Genomic DNA, 20,624 nt, shown 5'->3' on the forward strand with positions numbered 1-20,624 from the left:
TCACCGGCAACATTCACATTTTGACAAGCAGAAAATGTGTCTTGACTCATTTGAGAAAACGGTGAGTACCCAATACCTGGGTCTACAGTATTTGCAATGTTGTATTCTGTCATTTCGGATTCCTGAGGCGAGCTGTTGCCGACCGATCGATCGATAATGCTTCCCTGTTCACTATTTGTTTCACTGTCTACACCATTATTTGCCGTCCCCTCCATTTCCCTATGCACAATTACCAAATTACTACTTCGAATGTCTGTTAATTCATTACACAGTGGTGCTGATAAGCTACGCTCGTCGTCACTATTATTTCTCAGTTTACTTTGGAGCCTAGTGTTACGTTTTCCACACCCCATTATTGTCACAATATTTCACACGATAACACAGAAAAGCACAATTTGAAGAGCAAAAATAAGAGAACACATTAACATAGCACTGAAAATAATATCTAGCTAATTGCAAGCGCAGCTGCGAAATACTTGGTGCAAATCTACATGCATGCCACAACTGTTTTACTGTACTACAATGAAAGACTGCAACTGCAAAGGAGATTCTCTCTACAATTACGCGCTAGCAATAAACAAAAGCTACACTAATTACACAAACTACAAGAAAAAATCAGAAGATCCCAGTAAGGTATCCTCGGCTAAGGGTCGACATATGAAACGTCCCCTTAGAAAAATTATACATGACTGTGCTTAAACTGACAAACAATATTTTTTAGCGCAATGCAATCTGACTTTCAATAATCCCTACAAGAGAATGGCCCTGACTAAATTAACCTATACGTTTCACAAATCACTTACCTCACAAAAATCTTCGTTACTCTAACTACTGCAATACAGCGAGTGCCACTACTGCTAGCTAAATAAAAGATTCAAACTACTGAAGGCACTAACTACTGATAGGCACAGTTAGCAAATGAAAGATTTTAATAGAGAACAAACAATGTATTTACCTTAATAGTCATAATATACATAGCAGTTCATGACATCCAGTCTTACAAATGTACTGTCTCTGATGGACACACGTCCAGATCATCCGCTCTCAAAAATCCTCCATGTCACTTCCCCACATCCACCACTGCTGGCGGCTCACCACCAACTGCGCAACGATACGCGCTGTTAACATCCAGCTGCCCAACACTACAATGGCCAACAACAATGCAAACCAGCCACAGACTGCACGCAGCACAGCCAGTGATTTTCATACAGAGCGCTACGTGGCGTCACCAATAAGAAAACCTAAACAGCTTACTTGGAAAGTACATGGTATCACCAGTGCGGACGGTATTTGCTTAGTGATACATTACCCGTATTAAAATGGACCACTTACAAATTGCGGAAAAGGTCGATATCGTGTTGATGTATGGATATTGTGATCAAAATGCCCAACGGGTTTGTGCTATGTATGCTGCTCGGTATCCTGGACGACATCATCCATGTGTCCGAATTGTTCGCCGCATAATATGCACTATTGGACAACGGAAAATCCACGATGGCTGCGACAAGTGGAACATCAACGACCTTGGCGGGTTAATGTATGATGCGGCATTATGGGAGGAAGGATAATTGGCCCCCATTTTATCGGTGGCAATCTAAATGGTGGAATGTATGCTGATTTCCTACGTAATGTTCTACCGATATTACTACAAGCTGTTTCACTGCATGGCAGAATGACGATGTAATTCCAACATGATGGATGTCCGGCACATAGCTCGCGTGCGGTTGAAGCAGTACTGAATAGCATATTTCATGACAGGTGGATTGGTCGTCGAAGCACCATACGATGGCTCGCACGTTCACCGGATCTGACGTCCTCGTATTTCTTTCTGTGCGGGAAGTTGAAGGATATTTGCTATCATGATCCACCGACAACGCCTGACAACATACGTCAGAGCATTGTCAATGCATGTGCGAACATTACGGAAGGCAAAATACTCTTTGTTGAGAGGACTGTCGTTACACGTATTGCCAAATGCATTGAGGTTGACGGACATCATTTTGAGCATTTATTGCATTAATGTGGTATTTACAGGTAACCACGCTGTAGCAGCATGCGTTCTCAGAAATGGTAAGTTCACAAAGGTACATGTGTCACATTGGAACAACCGAAATAAAATGTTCAAATGTACCTACGTTCTGTATTTTAATTTTAAAAATCTGCCTGTTACCAACTGTTCGTCTAAAATCGTGTGCCATATGTTTGTGACTATTACAGCGCCATCTATCACAAAGTGAAAAAAGTGGTCAAATTGATATTTCTTTACGTAATACACGAATATGTAATAAAAATGGGGGTTCCTATTTAAAAAAAACGCAGTTGATATACGTTTGACCTATGGCGGCGCCATCTAGCGGGTCAACCATAGCGCCATCTGGTTTCCCTCTTCAAGCTAAACAAGTTCCGTTCTTTGAAGTTTTTTCGTTTGACTCTTATTTCGTGAGATATTCGGCCCGGTCACGATCAATGGACTACCCTCTATACAACAGATGATTGAAGTATTGTGGAAGTGTTCCTTTGAGATGAAGGGTTTAGCACAGGACTGGAATTCATGACTGTCTGCATCAGACCAGACAGAGAGAAGAAGAAGGAGGACAAAGATGTGGTGCAGTGATACAAGACAGGAATGAGGACACACAAGAGGGAAAAGAGAGGGAAACGTAAACGGAAGACAACCAATCTTAACAGTGTGACAATGGAATTACGATAATTACGCTGCCCTGAATAGGATGTGTCTACGTACCTGACCTCGAGTACCTCGGGTAGATGGCACTGCAGTTGCCGTGTGTGATGGCACGGCACGGAGTCGCTTGTTGCGGGGAGGGGCGAGCGGCGGATGCGCGTCTAGTGTCGCCTATTTAAGCCCTCACTTCCCTCTCGGCGGACGCGGTGGGGCGCGAGGGAACGACACGGACACCGGCAGCGGCAAGCAGTCCGGCCGCGGCCACAGCCACGGACAGCCATGAAGGCACTAGTGGTGAGTAGCCGCGGGCACGCTAGGGCGTCAGCAGTCGCCACTCAGCTCTTCTATTGTTTCTGCCGCCCACCGGCGGTGTCAGCTTTCTCGGCGCAGCTCGCCTCTCAATACAGTTGACTCTCGCTAATTCGAACCTCGATAAATCGAACGTCTCGACAAATCGGAAAAGTTGCGTGGTCTCTTGAAAAAATCTCAACAGTAGGAGTAAATCATATGCGTTTTAGTATATGCGATATAAATCGAAGCAGTAGTCATAATCTACCGTCCACGAACACTGTAGAATTCCAAGTTGGCCGCTATCTATCACCGGCTAATAAGAATCGTTTTCTTTTTCTTTTTTTCGTCGTTCGGTTCTTCGTGACACTTCTTTCAAAATGTTCAAATGTGTGTAAATTCCTAAGGGACCAAACTGCCGAGACTTACAAACTACTTAAGCTAACTTTTGCTAACAAGGGAACCTCCCCATCGCACCCCCCTCAGATTTAGTTATAAGTTGGCACAGTGGATAGGCCTTGAAAAACTGAACACAGATTAATCGAAAAAACAGGAAGAAGTTGTGTGAAACTATGAAAAAAATTAATAAAATATACAAACTGAGTAGTCCACGCGTAGCATATGCAACATCAACGAGATTGTGAAGTCAGGAGCGCCGTGGTCTCGTGGTTAGCGTGAGTAACTGCGGGGAGAGAGGTCCTTGGTTCAAGTCTTCCCTCGACTGAAAATTTTACTTTCTTTATTTTCGCAAAGTTATGATCTGTCTGTTCTTTCATTGACGTCTTTGTTCACTGTAATAAGTTTAGTGTCTGTGTTTTGCGACCGCACCGCAAAACCGTGCGATTAGTAGACGAAAGGACGTGCCTCTCCAATGGGAACCGAAAACATTTGTTCGCAAGGTCATAGGTCAACCGATTCCTCCACAGGAAAACACGTCTGATATATTCTATACGACACTGGTGACGGCATGTGCGTCACATGACAGGAATATGTTGTCGGCCCACCTAACTAGTACACTTAGCGAATGGGTAAAAAGATTCTTCTACCTTTCCCGATTTAGGTTTTCTTGTGGATGTGATAATCACTCCCAAAAAAGTGATGAAAACATAAGAGTTTGTCACATAAACTGAAAATAAAAAATAAAACTTCTCACTTGAGGGAAGACTTGAACCTAGGACCTCTCGTTCCGTAACTGCTCTCGCTAACCACGGGACCACGATGCTGCTTGTCTCCCATTGTCCTTGATGTTGCCTATCTTCGCATGGACTACTCAGTTTGTATATTTTACTAATTTTTTTCATAGTGCCACACAACTTCTTCCTGTTTTCTCGATTGATCTGTGTTCAGTTTTTCAAGGCCTATCCACCGCGCCAACTTATAACTAAATCTGAGGGGGGTGCGATGGGGAGTTTCCCTTGTAAGAACAACACACACCCATGCCCGAGGGAGGACTCGAACATCCGGCGGGAGGGGCCGCGCAATCAGTGACATGACGCCTCTAACCGCGCGGCCACCTCGCCTGGCGATACTTCTTTGGTTACGCAACTCGCCCTTTTTTCATATGATATCTTACGAACCATGGATGAAGGGTATCAGACGGATGCCATATTCCTTGACTTTCGGAAAGCGTTTGACTCGGTGCCCCACTGCAGACTCCTAACTAAGGAACGAGCATATGGGATTGGTTCGCAAGTATGTGAGTGGCTCAAAGACTTCTTAAGTAATAGAACCCAGTACGTTGTCCTCGATGGTGAGTGTTCATCGGAGGTGTGGGTATCGTCTGGGGTGCCCCAGGGAAGTGTGGTAGGTCCACTGTTGTTTTCTATCTACATAAATGATCTTTTGGATAAGGTGGATGGCAATGTGCGGCTGTTTGCTGATGATGCTGTGGTGTACGGGAAGGTGTCGTCGTTGAGTGACTGTAGGAGGATAAAAGATGACTTGGACAAGATCTGTGATTGGTGTAAAGAATGGCAGCTAACTCTAAATATAGATAAATGTAAATTAATGCAGATGAATAGGAAAAAGAATCCAGTAATGTTTGAATACCCCATTAGTAGTGTAGCGCTTGACACAGTCACGTCGATGAAATATTTGGGCGTAGCATTGCAGAGCGATATGAAGTTGGACAAGCATGTAATGGCAGTTGTGGGGAAGGCGGGAAGTCGTCTTCGGTTCATTGGTAGAATTTAGGGAATGTGGTTCATCTGTAAAGGACACCGCTTATAGAACGCTGGTGCGACCTATTCTTGAGTACTGCACGAGCGTTTAGGATCCCTATCAGGTCGGATTGAGGGAGGACGTAGAAGCAAATCAGAGGCGGGCTGCTAGATTTGTTACTGGTAGGTTTGATCATCACGCGAGTGTTACGGAAATGCTTCAGGAACTCGGGTGGGAGTCTCTAGAGGGAAGGATGCGCTCTTTTCGTGAATCGCTACTGAAGAAATTTAGAGAACCAGCATTTGAGGCTGACTGCAGTACAATTTTACTGCCGCCAACTTGCGTTTCGCGGACAGACCACAAAGATAAGATAAGAGAGATTAGGGCTCTTACAGAGGCATATAGGCAGTCTGTTTGGGAGTGGAACAGGGAGAGAAGATGCTAGTTGTGGTACGAGGTACCCTCCGCTACGCACCGTATGGTGGATTTCGGAGTATGTATGTAGATGTAGATGTAAAAATGCATAATCTACGACTGTACGTACATAAAACAGTTGCAAAAATGTCTTCATAGAAATACACGTTCTTGACTCTTGCAGAAAAGAAAAAGGCTGTTGATGAACTGGAATGTGAGGTGAAAATGGAAAGGTGTTGCGAAAACTTTCATGATTTCGCCACCCGCGCTGCTAGCAGTGCTGAAGCAGAGATATCAAACTAATTAAAACGTATCATTGGAAGGGAGGAAACGGATCCGGCTCGATCGCTTTTACGATAAAGAGGTATAAGAGCTGATTCCATCTGTGACTGTAAAACAGCAAAGAGTCGTCACTGCAAAATCTGTGCATGTACAGTCGTGGACAAAACGAGCGAGACCCCTCGCCTTTTCGTTATGCTGATCCTCACAGCTTTAAAGTCTGCTACACAGCATAATAGGCAAGGCGACGAAGTGCTACCAACATACTGTGCACAGGCGTGAAATTGAAAAACTATCCGAACTTTGTCAGACTGTTTTAAATCATGTGCAACACTATATTAATGATGATTAGTATGTTAAGCACAGCACTTAAATATAAGATATAAATGAAAGAAGAATAGCAATTTTAAGAAATTATCGCGCCCCCATTACGTTTTATTGCTACCTTTATTCTGTACCAGCGCCCTGTGGATGTCAGTACGAAACTTGTAGAATTTCATACTTGTTACTGCCTACTTTTTCCGCTTCTGTCAATTACTGAATTGACTTAAGTGTGGCACTGAATTATTTTTAACTGAATTTCGTTATGAATCTTCACGCGTTACTAAGTTTGCACTCTTTCATGTTATGTCAGCAACAGGTATCCAGTACGACTGGTCCGAAAGTTGACACAGGCCGTTTCGTGGCCGAATGCGCATGATGTTTTGGTAATTCGTAACGATCTGGGGTACTTTGTCTTATTTCGATAAGCAGAAATTCATTTTTATTAGTACAATTCATATTAATTAGCGTTTCTTCTTTCATTTATATCTTATATTTACGTGTTGCTCAAAATGGCTCTGAGCACTATGGGACTTAACTTCTGAGGTCATCAGTCCCCTAGAACTTAGAACTATTTAAACCTAACTAAACTATGGCCATCACACACATCCATGCCCGAGGCAGGATTAGAACCTGCGACCGTAGCGGTCGCGCGGTTCCGGACTGAAGCGCCTAGAACCGCTCGGCTTACGTGTTGTGTTTAACACAGTAATCAGCATTAATATAGTCTTACATATGATTGAAAACAATCTGACAAAGTTCGGATAGTTCTTCAAATTCACCCCTGTGCTTAGTATGTTGGTAGCACTTCGTCGCCTGGCTTGTTATGCTGTGTAGCCGACTTTAAAGCTGTGCGGATCAACGTAACGAAAAGGCGAGGGGTCTCGCTCGTTTTGTCCACTACTGTACATCCTCCGAACGCAAGTAGAGGATGACGTATTTTCGGGTAAGGTCACAACAGAAAACGGGCTTGGATAAGAAAGCTGGAAGTTATTCAAGCAGAAATAGTTCACTGATTTCTTTGTAAAATAAAATTGACATCTTCTTCAGTATTTTCGCCAATTTTATGTCCCATTGCCTTTCAGTGTCAAAATACATTAAATTTCATTAAACAGAAAAAGGAAACTTTAACTTAAACGGTAGTTCCAGCCTTGTAAGAGAGTACGAATGATATTGAAACTACACTAACATTTTTAACTCTATTTCGCGAAAGGGTTCGCGTAGTTTGTCTTCTTGATTTATATTTGATCAGCCACATTCTTTTTTTTTTTTTTTCAAATCGAACTCTCGATGATTCAAACTTTTTCGGAGGTCACTTGAAATTCTATACAACTGTACGTACCCCTCTGAGGCCCCATCCCACATCATCGTACTGTTACAGTCATAGGTTTCATATTGTATCCCTTCTGCATGGCATTTCGTCAGTCATATACTACACTGTTATTACAGTAAGGACGTATATAGCCGTCCGCTGTGGCCGAGTGGTTCTAGGCGCTTCAGTCCGGAACAGCGCTGCTGCTACGGTCGCAGGTTCGAATCCTGCCTCGGGCATGGATGTGTGTGTTGTCCTTAGGTTAGTTAGGTTTAAGTAGTTCTAAGTTCTAGGGGACTGATGACCTCAGATGTTAAGTCCCATAGTGCTTAGAGCCATTTGAACCATTTTTTTATGTATATATTTTCTGGAGTAGCATGTAAGACTTCCAATTCAACACACTCGTACCTTCTGAAAAGGTTTCAGTTGTGTGTTCTCCTCCGCCTGTTTAGTTTCTCCTTCTACTGATGTACAGCACCATTTCTGTGTCGCCACGTCATTTGAAACTGCCTCCCTACTGTTTTTTCTACTTAAAGTGTGTAAATAAACTTTCTATTCAAGACCAGCTTTTGCTAGCAGGCCTCCATTTTAAATTTTCTTTCTTTTGCACATTATTACCACTGTCTCAGTAACTATAAGTTTCTTTAGCCTTAGTACGCTCCTTATACGATTACTCTGTTAGTACTTACTAAATTAAATTGTGTAATACCATCATCTCGACGTTATTATTGTTACATATTTTTCAAATACTCCAAGGTATTATTTTTTATGCAAAGTCGTGCTCGAAAGAAAACCCAGCAAATTTTTTTTTATGTGAAACCTTTTAAAGTTTCCTAAATAAAAACTTTATTTACGTTCCACATCCTTATTATTCCTGTTTACACATTTACTTCTCAACATATTTACTCTGGCGACGAAGAAACTTTATTTACGTTCCACATCCTTATTTTTCCTGTTTACACATTTACTTCTCAACATATTTACCCTGGTGACGAAGACATTTCTCCCAATGAGAGGCCAGTTTGTTGAAACTATCACTGTAGAACGTTTGATTCCGTTGAGGGAGCCACAGAACCATCTCTGCTCGCAATGCTTTATCGCTGTCGAAGTGAAGTCCTCGGGGGTGTTCTTCGAGTTTGGTAAACAGGTTGCAGTTGCATGGGACCAAGTCGGGACTCTATGGAGGATGATCGATGACAGTGAACACAAAGCGTCGGATTGTTGCAGCACTCGTGCGCGTTGTGACATCCTCATGCTGAAGGAGACGGTGCCCCATGCATGGACGAACTCTCCGAATTCGAAACTCAATTACTGCACTCTGTTTTGTACGCACCGACACAGTTACGTTACACGTCGCCGTATTACATGCTACAATTCGGAGCCCTCTAACCGAAAGTGCAGCTTGCTTCAGTGAAGCGAGAGGTCCAACCGACTCATACGTGTGACTTGTAACACCTCAACCGATATTGAGAACAAAATAAAAGATTAGGAGGCATTACTTTTCAGCATACCCTCGTAACCTGCACAGACCTGTTAAATCTATGTTTACTCGTAAAATGACAACGTCACATTTAATGTAATGGGTCAGATGTATTCATGTCTTTTCAGCCACTTTTTCTGAAGTTTCCTATACTCAAATACGTGTTCTAAGTGCCTCCTTTACCAATGTTACCTTCTGCTTGCTGTACAAGATATATTTAATAAACCAGTTTTAGCCACTTACCTACGTATAATTATTTCAGTTAGGTACTTCAAATTTGCCTTTAATTCACACACAAGATTATATTCAGTATTGAATGTTCTTGGTGTTAGTTTTACGGGCTTTTTTCGCACTCTCAGTCCATTATACAGGCTGTTTCAAGAAGGACTTTACAACTTTGAAAATTCATATAAATTAATTTATAGTACCTTCAGAGGTGACTGTAGTCTCAATTTGTAGGAAAATACATAAAGTTTCGTCTCGAGTACTTCGCTAGTGCCGAATCGCACCGTAAGGAGCGCTACCGACAGTTCCGTTACCGATAGCTGCCTTTACTGTCTATAAATTCCTAAGGGACCAAAGTGCTGAGGTCACCGATCCCTAGACTTACACGCTAATTAAACTAGCTTATGCTAAGAACAACACACACACGCATGCCCGAGGAAGGACTCGAACATCCGGCGGGAGGGGCCGCGCAATTGGTGACATGACGCCACTAACCGCGCGGCGACACTTCTTTGCTACGCAAAAAGGTGACTGCAATGTTTCATGAACTGTTGACTACAGCCGCCGCGGTTCCGCCATCATTTGTCGAAGGCGTTATCATCCCAGTTCACAAGCCATCACACAGTGGAATCTTGTTGCCCATTACTGGTTCAAATGGCTCTGAGCACTATGGGACTCAACTTCTAAGGTCATTAGTCCCCTAGAACGTAGAACTAGTTAAACCTAACTAACCTAAGGACATCACACACATCCATGCCCGAGGCAGGAGCTACCCATTACTGCCCACTTACCTTACTCAATGCCGACTACAAGATATTTGCACGCTTTTGGCCACGCAATGCCGTCGGATCCTTCCGAGTATACCATCCAAGGAACAAAAGACGTCAGATGGACTCGTCAGTGCCAAGACAGCCACTGGTGAATGTCGAGGTGTCATTGTTATAGCATCTACGTTAGATCTCCATGCAGCTTTAGCGGCTGTCGATTTTGACAACGCTTTTATCGGATGCGACATGGTTACCTCTTTGCCGTCATGGAGCAGATGGGCTTCCAGGCCCCCATGATTGGCACCATGCGACGTCTCTATGACACCACACACTCCCTTCTCCAGGTTAAAGGCTGTATCGCCGAACCGGTACAGATCTGCTTTTCCTTACGTCACGGATGCCCGTAATCAGTGCACCTCTACTTCTCGCCTTGGAGCCACTTACTGGGAGTCTCGTGACGTATTTGTCAGGACTCACCCTACAGCAATACACATTTCACTGTTGTGCCTATGCAGACGACCTGTTGCCGCTGGTACGGTCATGGGAAGAGACCAAAAGTGTACTGGATCTGATATCTACACTCCTCGAAATTGAAATAAGAACAGCGTGAATTCATTGTCCCAGGAAGGGGAAACTTTATTGACACATTCCTGGGGTCAGATACATCACATGATCACACTGACAGAACCACAGGCACATAGACACAGGCAACAGAGCATGCACAATGTCGGCACTAGTACAGTGTATATCCACCTTTCGCAGCAATGCAGGCTGCTATTCTCCCATGGAGACGATCGTAGAGATGCTGGATGTAGTCCTGTGGAACGGCTTGCCATGCCATTTCCACCTGGCGCCTCAGTTGGACCAGCGTTCGTGCTGGACGTGCAGACCGCGTGAGACGACGCTTCATCCAGTCCCAAACATGCTCAATGGGGGACAGATCCGGAGATCTTGCTGGCCAGGGTAGTTGACTTACACCTTCTAGAGCACGTTGGGTGGCACGGGATACATGCGGACGTGCATTGTCCTGTTGGAACAGCAAGTTCCCTTGCCGGTCTAGGAATGGTAGAACGATGGGTTCGATGACGGTTTGGATGTACCGTGCACTATTCAGTGTCCCCTCGACGATCACCAGTGGTGTACAGCCAGTGTAGGAGATCGCTCCCCACACCATGATGCCGGGTGTTGGCCCTGTGTGCCTCGGTCGTATGCAGTCCTGATTGTGGCGCTCACCTGCACGGCGCCAAACACGCATACGACCATCATTGGCACCAAGGCAGAAGCGACTCTCATCGCTGAAGACGACACGTCTCCATTCGTCCCTCCATTCACGCCTGTCGCGACACCACTGGAGGCGGGCTGCACGATGTTGGGGCGTGAGCGGAAGACGGCCTAACGGTGTGCGGGACCGTAGCCCAGCTTCATGGAGACGGTTGCGAATGGTCCTCGCCGATACCCCAGGAGCAACAGTGTCCCTAATTTGCTGGGAAGTGGCGGTGCGGTCGCCTACGGCACTGCGTAGGATCCTACGGTCTTGGCGTGCATCCGTGCGTCGCTGCGGTCCGGTCCCAGGTCGACGGGCACGTGCACCTTCCGCCGACCACTGGCGACAACATCGATGTACTGTGGAGACCTCACGCCCCACGTGTTGAGCAATTCGGCGGTACGTCCACCCGGCCTCCCGCATGCCCACTATACGCCCTCGCTCAAAGTCCGTCAACTGCACATACGGTTCACGTCCACGCTGTCGCGGCATGCTACCAGTGTTAAAGACTGCGATGGAGTTCCGTATGCCACGGCAAACTGGCTGACACTGACGGCGGCGGTGCACAAATGCTGCGCAGCTAGCGCCATTCGACGGCCAACACCGCGGTTCCTGGTGTGTCCGCTGTGCCGTGCGTGTGATCATTGCTTGTACAGCCCTCTCGCAGTGTCCGGAGCAAGTATGGTGGGTCTGACACACCGGTGTCAATGTGTTCTTTTTTCCATTTCCAGGAGTGTATGTACGGGATGTCATACAGAGTGCTCCGGGTGTTGGCAAATCTACTGTGGTGCCAACTGGTCAAAGACTCACTCCAGAAGAACTGACACGTCTACCCTTGCGTCCAGATATTACAATACCTTGGCACTGTCTTTATCCATCAGTTGTCGCACCACAGCAGTCAACTTCTGGTGCGCCCTCAATGTCCCCAGGAGGACCGTTCGTCAACGACGCCTCTTTGCCTTGATGCTTTGCAGTGTGTGGGATATCTGAATGTGCACGTAGTTTTCAAGCTGGTGCATAATAGATCGGGTCCTCTCGAGGTCGCCAGCAATTGGTCGCAGTCCACTGGCCGCGTTGGGTACTTCCTGATGGCTGGAAATATTTTCAAGGTAAAATATGAAACACTCACCCTCCCCGAGATAGCCACGAGACTTGGACTCACCAACGTCCAGTGTCATGTCGCGGCCTTCTATCTGAACAGCATGAACAAACAGTGGTCTGGCAAAGGGAATTAACTCACGTGACAACTCTTGGACATTTACACGTCAGCCTCCATCTCACCACCCTTGTTAGTAGAATATGCTGCACCTCTATTTGCGCATCTGTCTGTCCTTTTTGTGGACCGTAGCTGTGTCCACGCTGGCGTCCCATATACGCATCCCCCGTGTCCAAAAGATTTCTACATGCAGTTACTACGTGGTATACCTTGCAACGTTGAGATTAAGCATCTATTAAAGAGGTGGACGGCTGTGCGGCGCAACTTTCATCAGCCACGCCTCCCACCACAGTCTGAGCGACATGGTATCACGTCGTCTGTGGAAAATTCGTTTAAATGCGATTGGTTTAAAGGACAGTCCTTCATGCTCAACCTGCCATTTGCTGGATGATGACAGCAGTCGCCTGACCTGCGCTAGTGTTCTTGAAGACTGGACACTGGGACGGCAAATGGTCGCCTGTTTCATTCACGCCCCTCCATCCATGGTCCTACCGTACGCTTTCATTCGCCTGGAGGACGTGTGTTCCCCTGCAGCCAAGACTCATGCGGTAGTCTGGGTCAAAGAATGGACAGTCACCTACCCTCACGGAGTCGGGGACAATTCGTGGCTTGGTCTTTGGACGATCCCACAGAATGAGCATACAGTGACTGAACGAAGTCCACACCACCGCGGCTATCTCGTCAGATACCTTCGTGGGGTATTGCACTACCACACGCTCATGTTATTTGAAGCCTCAAGCGGGCGCCTCAGCTGACATTGTACTGTCCTTCTTTTCCATTCACGTCTCCCCTGCCTACCACTAGTGTGTCACATAATGAAATTTTATGGCTACAGTTAAGTATATCCTTTCCTGACTGTCCCTTCTTGTCGTTTTCTGGTTGGTAGGTGGTGCTGGGAACGCTGTGGCAAGGCCTTGTGAGGTCGACCACTGCCCAATCCATGCCCCTGCCCTGCCATTGCTCATGATGATGATGATGACTGGTTTGTAGGGTGCTCAACTGCGCGGTTAGCAGCACCTGCACAAATTCCCAACCTTTGCTCGGTCCAATCTCGCCACTTACATGAATCATGATGAAATGATGAGGACAACACAAACACCCAGTCATCTCGAGGCAGGTGAAAATCCATGACCCCACTAGGAATAGAACCCGGGACCCCGTGCTCAGGAAGCGAGAACGCGACTGCGAGACCACGAGCTGCGAACCCTGCCATTGAGCCACAGGTGACCTCCATCTATTTATATCCCGTCATCCCTGCCTTCTATATCCTTAACAGGAACAGGCAGTATTCCCCAATGCATTTTCTGATGTTATGCTGATTTGGTGTGTTGTTTGTTTATAAACAAAATTTGTATTACCTTCTCATTTTTCAAAAAAATAACTAAATAAATAAATAAAAAAGAGTAAAAAGTGGTCAGAGAACAAAAATGAGAGCAGGAGACCTGGGTTCGAATCATGGCCTAGGTAGAAATTTTTATTCGCTACTTTAGTTTGCATCTCACGCACGTCATGTTCTGTGGAGAGTAATGTAGTGACCTGTTCTTGTGCAGGTGCTCCTGAGCGCAGTGATCACAGCTGCAGTGGCCAGGCCTGGCTCGCTGGAGGCTGTCCAAGCAACCATTCCAGACGCTGCATCCTCAAAGGCGCCAACAGTGAAGACAAACAACAATGCCATCCAAGAGGCAAATACTGATGGCAAAAACGTAGTTCGAATCCTCAGAAGTCTCCATAACCCTGTACGAGGCACTTTCGAAACGTCTAGGCTCGCCAATCCCATACTACCTGACAGCTTTCCCATCAGTGACAGTAGCAATGGCTCCACCGGCACTCGGTTCGTTGACAATCCCCACATCGGTCTTCCTTTTGGAACCCTGTTGCCTGTACCTGATCCTCTAAGTCGACATCAAGACTCACCAACTACTAACATTGCAGATGCTTCAACTACTTTTAAAATACGAATAGACAGCCCTCATGTTGGACTTCCTGCTGACAGTCCCATTTCTGATTCACCTGCCAGTGCCACTATTGTCAGCAGTCCTATAACTAATTTCCAGACTGGTACCTCATCTGAAGGAGCCTTTGGCAGTTCCCTTTACAATATTCTTACTGAGGTTTCTTCGAAGGATGATGGTACTAACAAACTTTCGACTGGTAGTTCTCCTGCCAGCTTAACTGTCGACAGCGGTGCTGTCCATTCCAGCAGCCAGCCCAAAAGTCAGTCTGTTGACGTCAGTCCAGATCTCCCAGACGCTTTTACACCCAACAGTTTCCCCACTCATAGTAACCTTGTTTTCTTCCCTGTCAGTATCCCCACTTCAAATGCTCCTAGCACTGCTGGTTTACCTTTGAAAAGCGGCTCTGCTAATTTTCCCACCAACAACGGCAATACTGATTTTCTTGTAAGTAATCCCTTCAGCGAACTCCTCGCCAAAACTGTCAGTCCCAAATTCTTCTCTAAAAACCCATTTTCGACTTTACCCTCCACTAGTAGCCAAGTAAAATTTTTTCAGAGTCTCCCAGTCAACAGTGTCACAGGCAATCCTCCCATTAACACTGTCTCGTTTGGTTTCCCCAACAGTAGCCCCAAAACCTGTCCTCTGAAAAATATTGCTTTCCTTATGAACAACCCTCCTCACAGCATTCCTGCAAACATTCCCACTTCTGTAGCTCCAGTAACTAGCCGCTCGAACAGTGTTCTAGTCAATAGTGCCAGTGTACTCCTGTATAGCGATACTGTGCCACTTGGAAATGTCAACACGGCTCAAGGTCCTGTCCTCTTTGGCGGACCCTCGAATTTCGCCATTTTTCCACAACAGCCATCACAGGATGACATCAGTCAGGTATTGCACTAACCTCTCACCTACCATAGTCAAACTGTAATTGCTTTGTCTTCTGCAGAGAATACACACGTAATCTATTATCGAAAATAGTCAAAGAAGTTAACTTGTGATCTTAATTAGTTAATCCATAACATACTTAACATTTCAGAGACGTCTTTCTCTCTTAGAAGTCACTATATATGATGACGTGCTATTATTGTACTTCATCATTACGCAATTATCAAGCGCTTTAAAAACTGATATCGTAGCTACCGTATGAGTTTACTTTGTTCAGCAGCATTTTAATTCTGTATGCATACGAGCGACCAAGTGTAGAGAAGTTATCTGCTTGGTTAGTTGTATCGTTTGCTACTTCTTCAGAAAGCGTTCTTTCCCTCATTTTAAATGACAGTCGTTGTTCTGATCTGCTGTATGAATTGATAGAATGTAACGTATTTACTTAGATCTATTTAACAGGATTTCTTTAAAGTGGAACATAATATACCGGGTGACTCAGAAACAAAAGAACAGATTTCAGTTGTTTTTTACGGACAAAATATAAAAGATAAAAAGACACTGCGTGTGTCGCTGGATAGAGAAAAGTTCAAACTTTTGTCATAGCTGCGCTGTTGCTTGTCTATGGTATAGTGTAGTGTTTGTGCAGTGACATGCGCAGCGTGTTTCTATCTTTAATTGTCTACCTGTAATAAACAACTGAAATCTGTTCTTTCTTTCTGAATCACCCCGTACCTTCGTTCCTATCAATAACAAATTGATTTATAAAGTGCAATGATGGGAAACGATTAAACGCAGTTTTAGTTTCTGAGCTGCTGTTGTTTCGTCATTTGCTTTCTCATGAATTCCGTATACATTTGTACATTCCTATCTGCTTAAGTATTGAAGACTGCCAAAATTTTAATTACACATAGACCATGGTAAACCGAAATATCGTCTTTCAAGCAAATTATTCAAGTTACAGACTTCGCTAAACTTGATTGCTTTCATATTTCTGAATTGGTTATTGTGGACCAGCTCTCAGTTGTGTTTACAGCGGTCAGGGATTTGCAGACACGGTCTTTCAAGATATTATCTTAATTGGAGACTACCGATGCAAATGAACACATACAAGTAACGTAGAGGGCAGTGGCTTCGTACATAAAGTAAGTAACGGACAGTGGGACAGACAAAGCGTTTCTGAGGATCAGCGAGAAGTGAAGTGGAAAACCACAGGTATGATTGGCTATGACAAAGGGTACTTCCTTCGCAGGCGCTGAAATTTTTAAGAAACTTATGATTGTTCTTATCTGTCTCTGCAGTATCCTTTTTTGTAGTAATGTCGGAGGTTCAAGTATACAGACTTTCAGACAGGGTCATTGACAGGTGGCATCTTCGATTGTTCTTAATGCGAATTGTTTTTGCAATAAAGTGTTCCTCATTAGGTCGAATTTAAGCCCCATTTTCCTTACTCTCCTAGAGTACTCTCTTCTGTTTAGTTTGGTTTATGAAGATGTTGATGGTCTAAATAAATAAATAAAATAAAATAAATATGAAAAAAATAGTTCAAATGCCTCTGAGCACTATGGGACTTACCATCTGAGGTCATCAGTCTCCTAGAACGTAGAACTACTTACACCTACCTAACCTAAGGATATCACACACATCCATGCCCGTGGCAGGATTCGAACCTGCGACCGTAGCGGTCGCGCGGTTCCGGACTGAAGCGCCTAGAACCGCTCGGCCAATCCAGCCGGCAATGAATAAGAAGAAAATAAAAACTATGGTAGTAGGGAAGACAGAAGAAAATGGTACAGTTAATATTAAACCAGAAGCTGATGTTCTAGAGCAGGTTAAGAACTTCTGTTATATGGGGAACACAGTCACTAACGACAATAAATGTATCATAGATATAAAGAGAACAGCCTTGGCAAAGCAAGCTTTTCAAAATAAAAGGAACTGACTAAGAGACAAACATATAGGCCTAGAAAGTTGGAAAAAGTTTGCCAAAACTTTTGTCTGGAGTGTCTTAAAATACGGATGTGAAGCATGGCCTCTACGAAAGGCAGAGAAAAAGAGACTGGAAGCAATGGAAATGTGGATATGGAGAAGAATGACGAAAACAAGCTGGGTAGATAGGCTCTGAGCACTATGCGACTCAACTGCTTAGGTCATCAGTCGCCTAGAACGTAGAACTAATTAAACCTAACTAACTTAAGGACATCACACACATCCATGCCCGAGGCAGTATTCGAACCTGCGACCGTAGCGGTCGCTCGGTTCCAGACTGTAGCGCCTTTAACCGCACGGCCACTCCGACCGGCCGCTGGGTAGATAGAAAAAGTAATGAACAGGTCTTAAGAGAAGTGAATGAGAACAGAATACCGCTAAGTTATATAGGAAGAAGAAAATCAAAAATGATAGAGCGCATAATGAGACACAACCAGTTCCTAAAGAATGTATTTGAAGGAAAAGTTTTAGGGAGAAAACCAAGAGGCAGGCCAAGAGCAACGTATTTTAATAACATCAAAGAAAATGTGGGGATGTAAAATGGTGTGAAGAATTGAAGAGGATGAAAATGGAGAGAGGGAATTGACTAAATCGACAAGGCATAGCCTTTAGTTCATGATGATGATGATGACGAGGTTCTTCAACTGATCATACATGTCTTTGCTGTCATTTTTTCTCAGAATTGATATCGGATTTTCACGCAATTCCGTTGATGTACTTTGTTGACCAAACGGTACTTACAGACCGAACTCTAAATCATCCAGCATGTCGGTTTGTGCGATTGCCGATTCACTGTCGTTGCGTGATATCAGATAATCACAGAGAGCTTAACACATGAGAGTAATGTTCTCTTTATAGTAGATTACTTCAGTTTCGTGTTTTAAAAACTAGTTCAAGAAATGGTTTTTCCCATTCTTTGTCGGTTTTGTCCACAACTAAGATGAGAAGAGAAGATTTCATAGGGTTCTCTTGTAAAAATTATTAATTTATAGCCTAGTAACACGACATTGTAATGGCAGTTCTTTCTTCATCGTAAGGTATTGTGTTACTGTCATCTTGAAATGTTCCTTCTCTTGTGTCACCTCCTGTACTTGGCTATGGCCAAATCCCATTCAGTCTTAGCATCTTGTAGGGTGTGAGAGAAATATCAGTAGGCAAAATGGCTGACTGGGCAGCAGGTACATAGAAACAGTTCCTTGGCTGTTGTGGATTCATAAACTCAGTGGTAACTGCAACGTATTCAGTCAGCAGAATACATACAGTCGAAGCAGGCAGTGCCCCTGAAGTGCTCACCCTGAATGGCGGTGCTTGGCCAGCTCAGCATGTGACACTGGGTGACAGCCACCACTGCAAGGACGCCAGACTGGAGTGGTGTGGTGTCAGCACAACTGGAGCCACAGAAAAAGAAGCAACAATAAATACAGGGCCCGAAACGAACTTGTGACGTCACACTAGTCGCCTGGCCCGCCATATATCGCGATCGCTCAGCTCCACGCATAACCCACTAAATTTCTTACCTTTGTATTGTGTCATCTAATGCTTGCATGTAATGCACAATTAAAAATTATTAAATTCATCTGAAATAGTAACTCTCCCAGCCACAGAGGGCCACTTGCACTCATAAGACCTGTAGTGTCACGTACTGTGACACAAGCCACATTTCCCATATATCTCGTTGGCCGCCTGCAGAAAACAGGAGCGCAGTTCCAAAAGTCAAGCAGGTAGACCGGCTACGCTGTTAGGCGTAAGTGTAGCGGCCATCCAGCAACTGACAGTGGGATAGATGCAAGGGGAACACCAGTGCAGGCTGCACACCAAAGACACCCTTTACAGGAATGGATTCTAGGCGTTAAGGATCGACTTCTGGCATGAGGTAACCACGCTCGCTGTAGTTCCAGTCCAGAGGCTTTTGCTACGCTGGCTCAGCTCTTCTCTGTCCCAAGCATCAGAATTAGACAGACAGGACACTGGCCCATCTGCACACGGATTGTGAAGTCCACTAGACAACAGTCCTCCTCCTTTCAGTAGATCCAGTCCATTGTATTGCAGACTGCTATTAACTCTGTTAATTACTTAAACATTGAATTTTATATTTTTACGTTTATGTACTCTTTTCGTCCCAGTGGATCTTACACTAATCCAGTCCAGTTTCCCATGTCTGATGGCTAGTTTCCTCAATGAGTAGTTGCTTTCTAGGGTGACCCACTCTTTCAATATTCGGTGGTCAGGTAGCCTAAAAGGGTGGGAGGTTTTGTGTGATAGACAGGTATAAGCCGCACAAATCAGAATCAGAACCAAGATGATACTTGAAGTGGATGTGTTTGTTACTGTGATTTTATGCTTGTAGCTGCTGTGACACTAGTGTGGTGTATGTGTAGCAGGATTTCCTGCGCACTTACATGCCCCTCCAACTCTGCTACGGACTTGTCCAGAGGACTGTATAAGTCGGGATGCATGATATTCAGAAAGCTCAGGTTTTTAGCAGGAAGTAACTCCAAGCGTCTGTCTGGCAACTGCACTAGCTAATACGCCAGGTTCAGAATTTTAGTCTTGATACGGTTGCTGGCACCTGAAATTTGACCCCGAAATGTCACACGTACCATTCATATACCGCTGCTTCCTAGCTTTAACCATTCTGCTCCCTTAGGTGGTCCCTGCTCGTAAGTATGTTCCATGCCCATCCTTCTGCTTTTGTTCCATCTAAAAATACTTTCATTTCACACGTCGCTATGGCTGTGTGGATCGCCGGGGACGGGCATATAGTGACTTGTACTTAGTGGCTGCGTTGCAGATCATCGGTAGACCAACCGCATATCCAGTATCTCGAACAAGCCCTGTATTGAACTAAAATTTTGGTTCACAGAACTGGAGGTCGTTGTTACATAATTTGCCTGCTCTACTGTTAACCCCCGCAGCATTATGGTATTATTCAATATTCCCTGTTCCAGGTTGTCTAGCTGAGTCGTGTGCTATTACGTAAGGGTTCTGGTACCCTCCGCCTCTATCTGCATCTGTATTAACGTGTCGTTGAGTCCCATACATGTCATCAGCATCTAATGTGCTGAATAACAGCTTCAACAATCTACCTCCAGCAACTATCTACCTCAGCTTGCTGTAATTGGTCCTGGAGGCATTCACAAGAGAGGCGCTGCACCAGGTACTAATTGTGTACCTCCCTTGACATTCCATTCTTCCCGGATGTCAAGTATAATTCCGAGGAAACCTTCATCCAGGTTTCGCACATCATTTCTTACTTCCCAAGCATTATACGTTAATCCCAATAGCCACTGGTGACTGGTCAAAACAATGTCCTCCTGCCTGGATAAAAGCACCTCTCCCTTCGTAAGTCGTTTCTGCAAGATGTTCACACCCTCGCCTGCAGAGGTGCAGCA

General features: G+C 44.8%; 1 protein-coding gene across 1 annotated transcript in view; it reads left to right on the forward strand.

The window, feature by feature from the left end:
• The first annotated feature begins 2,875 nt into the window (after window positions 1–2,875).
• Window positions 2,876–20,624, forward strand: part of LOC126252819 (uncharacterized) — a 29,860-nt gene continuing 12,111 nt past the window's right edge. Inside the window, exons 1-2 of the mRNA XM_049953761.1 lie at window positions 2,876–2,977; window positions 13,960–15,249. Of these exons, the coding sequence (XP_049809718.1) occupies window positions 2,963–2,977; window positions 13,960–15,249 (1,305 nt within the window). The 5' untranslated portion in view covers window positions 2,876–2,962. The remainder of the gene's footprint in view (window positions 2,978–13,959; window positions 15,250–20,624) is intronic.

Source organism: Schistocerca nitens, chromosome 4, assembly GCF_023898315.1.
Source record: "Schistocerca nitens isolate TAMUIC-IGC-003100 chromosome 4, iqSchNite1.1, whole genome shotgun sequence".
NCBI classification, from domain to species: domain Eukaryota; kingdom Metazoa; phylum Arthropoda; class Insecta; order Orthoptera; family Acrididae; genus Schistocerca; species Schistocerca nitens.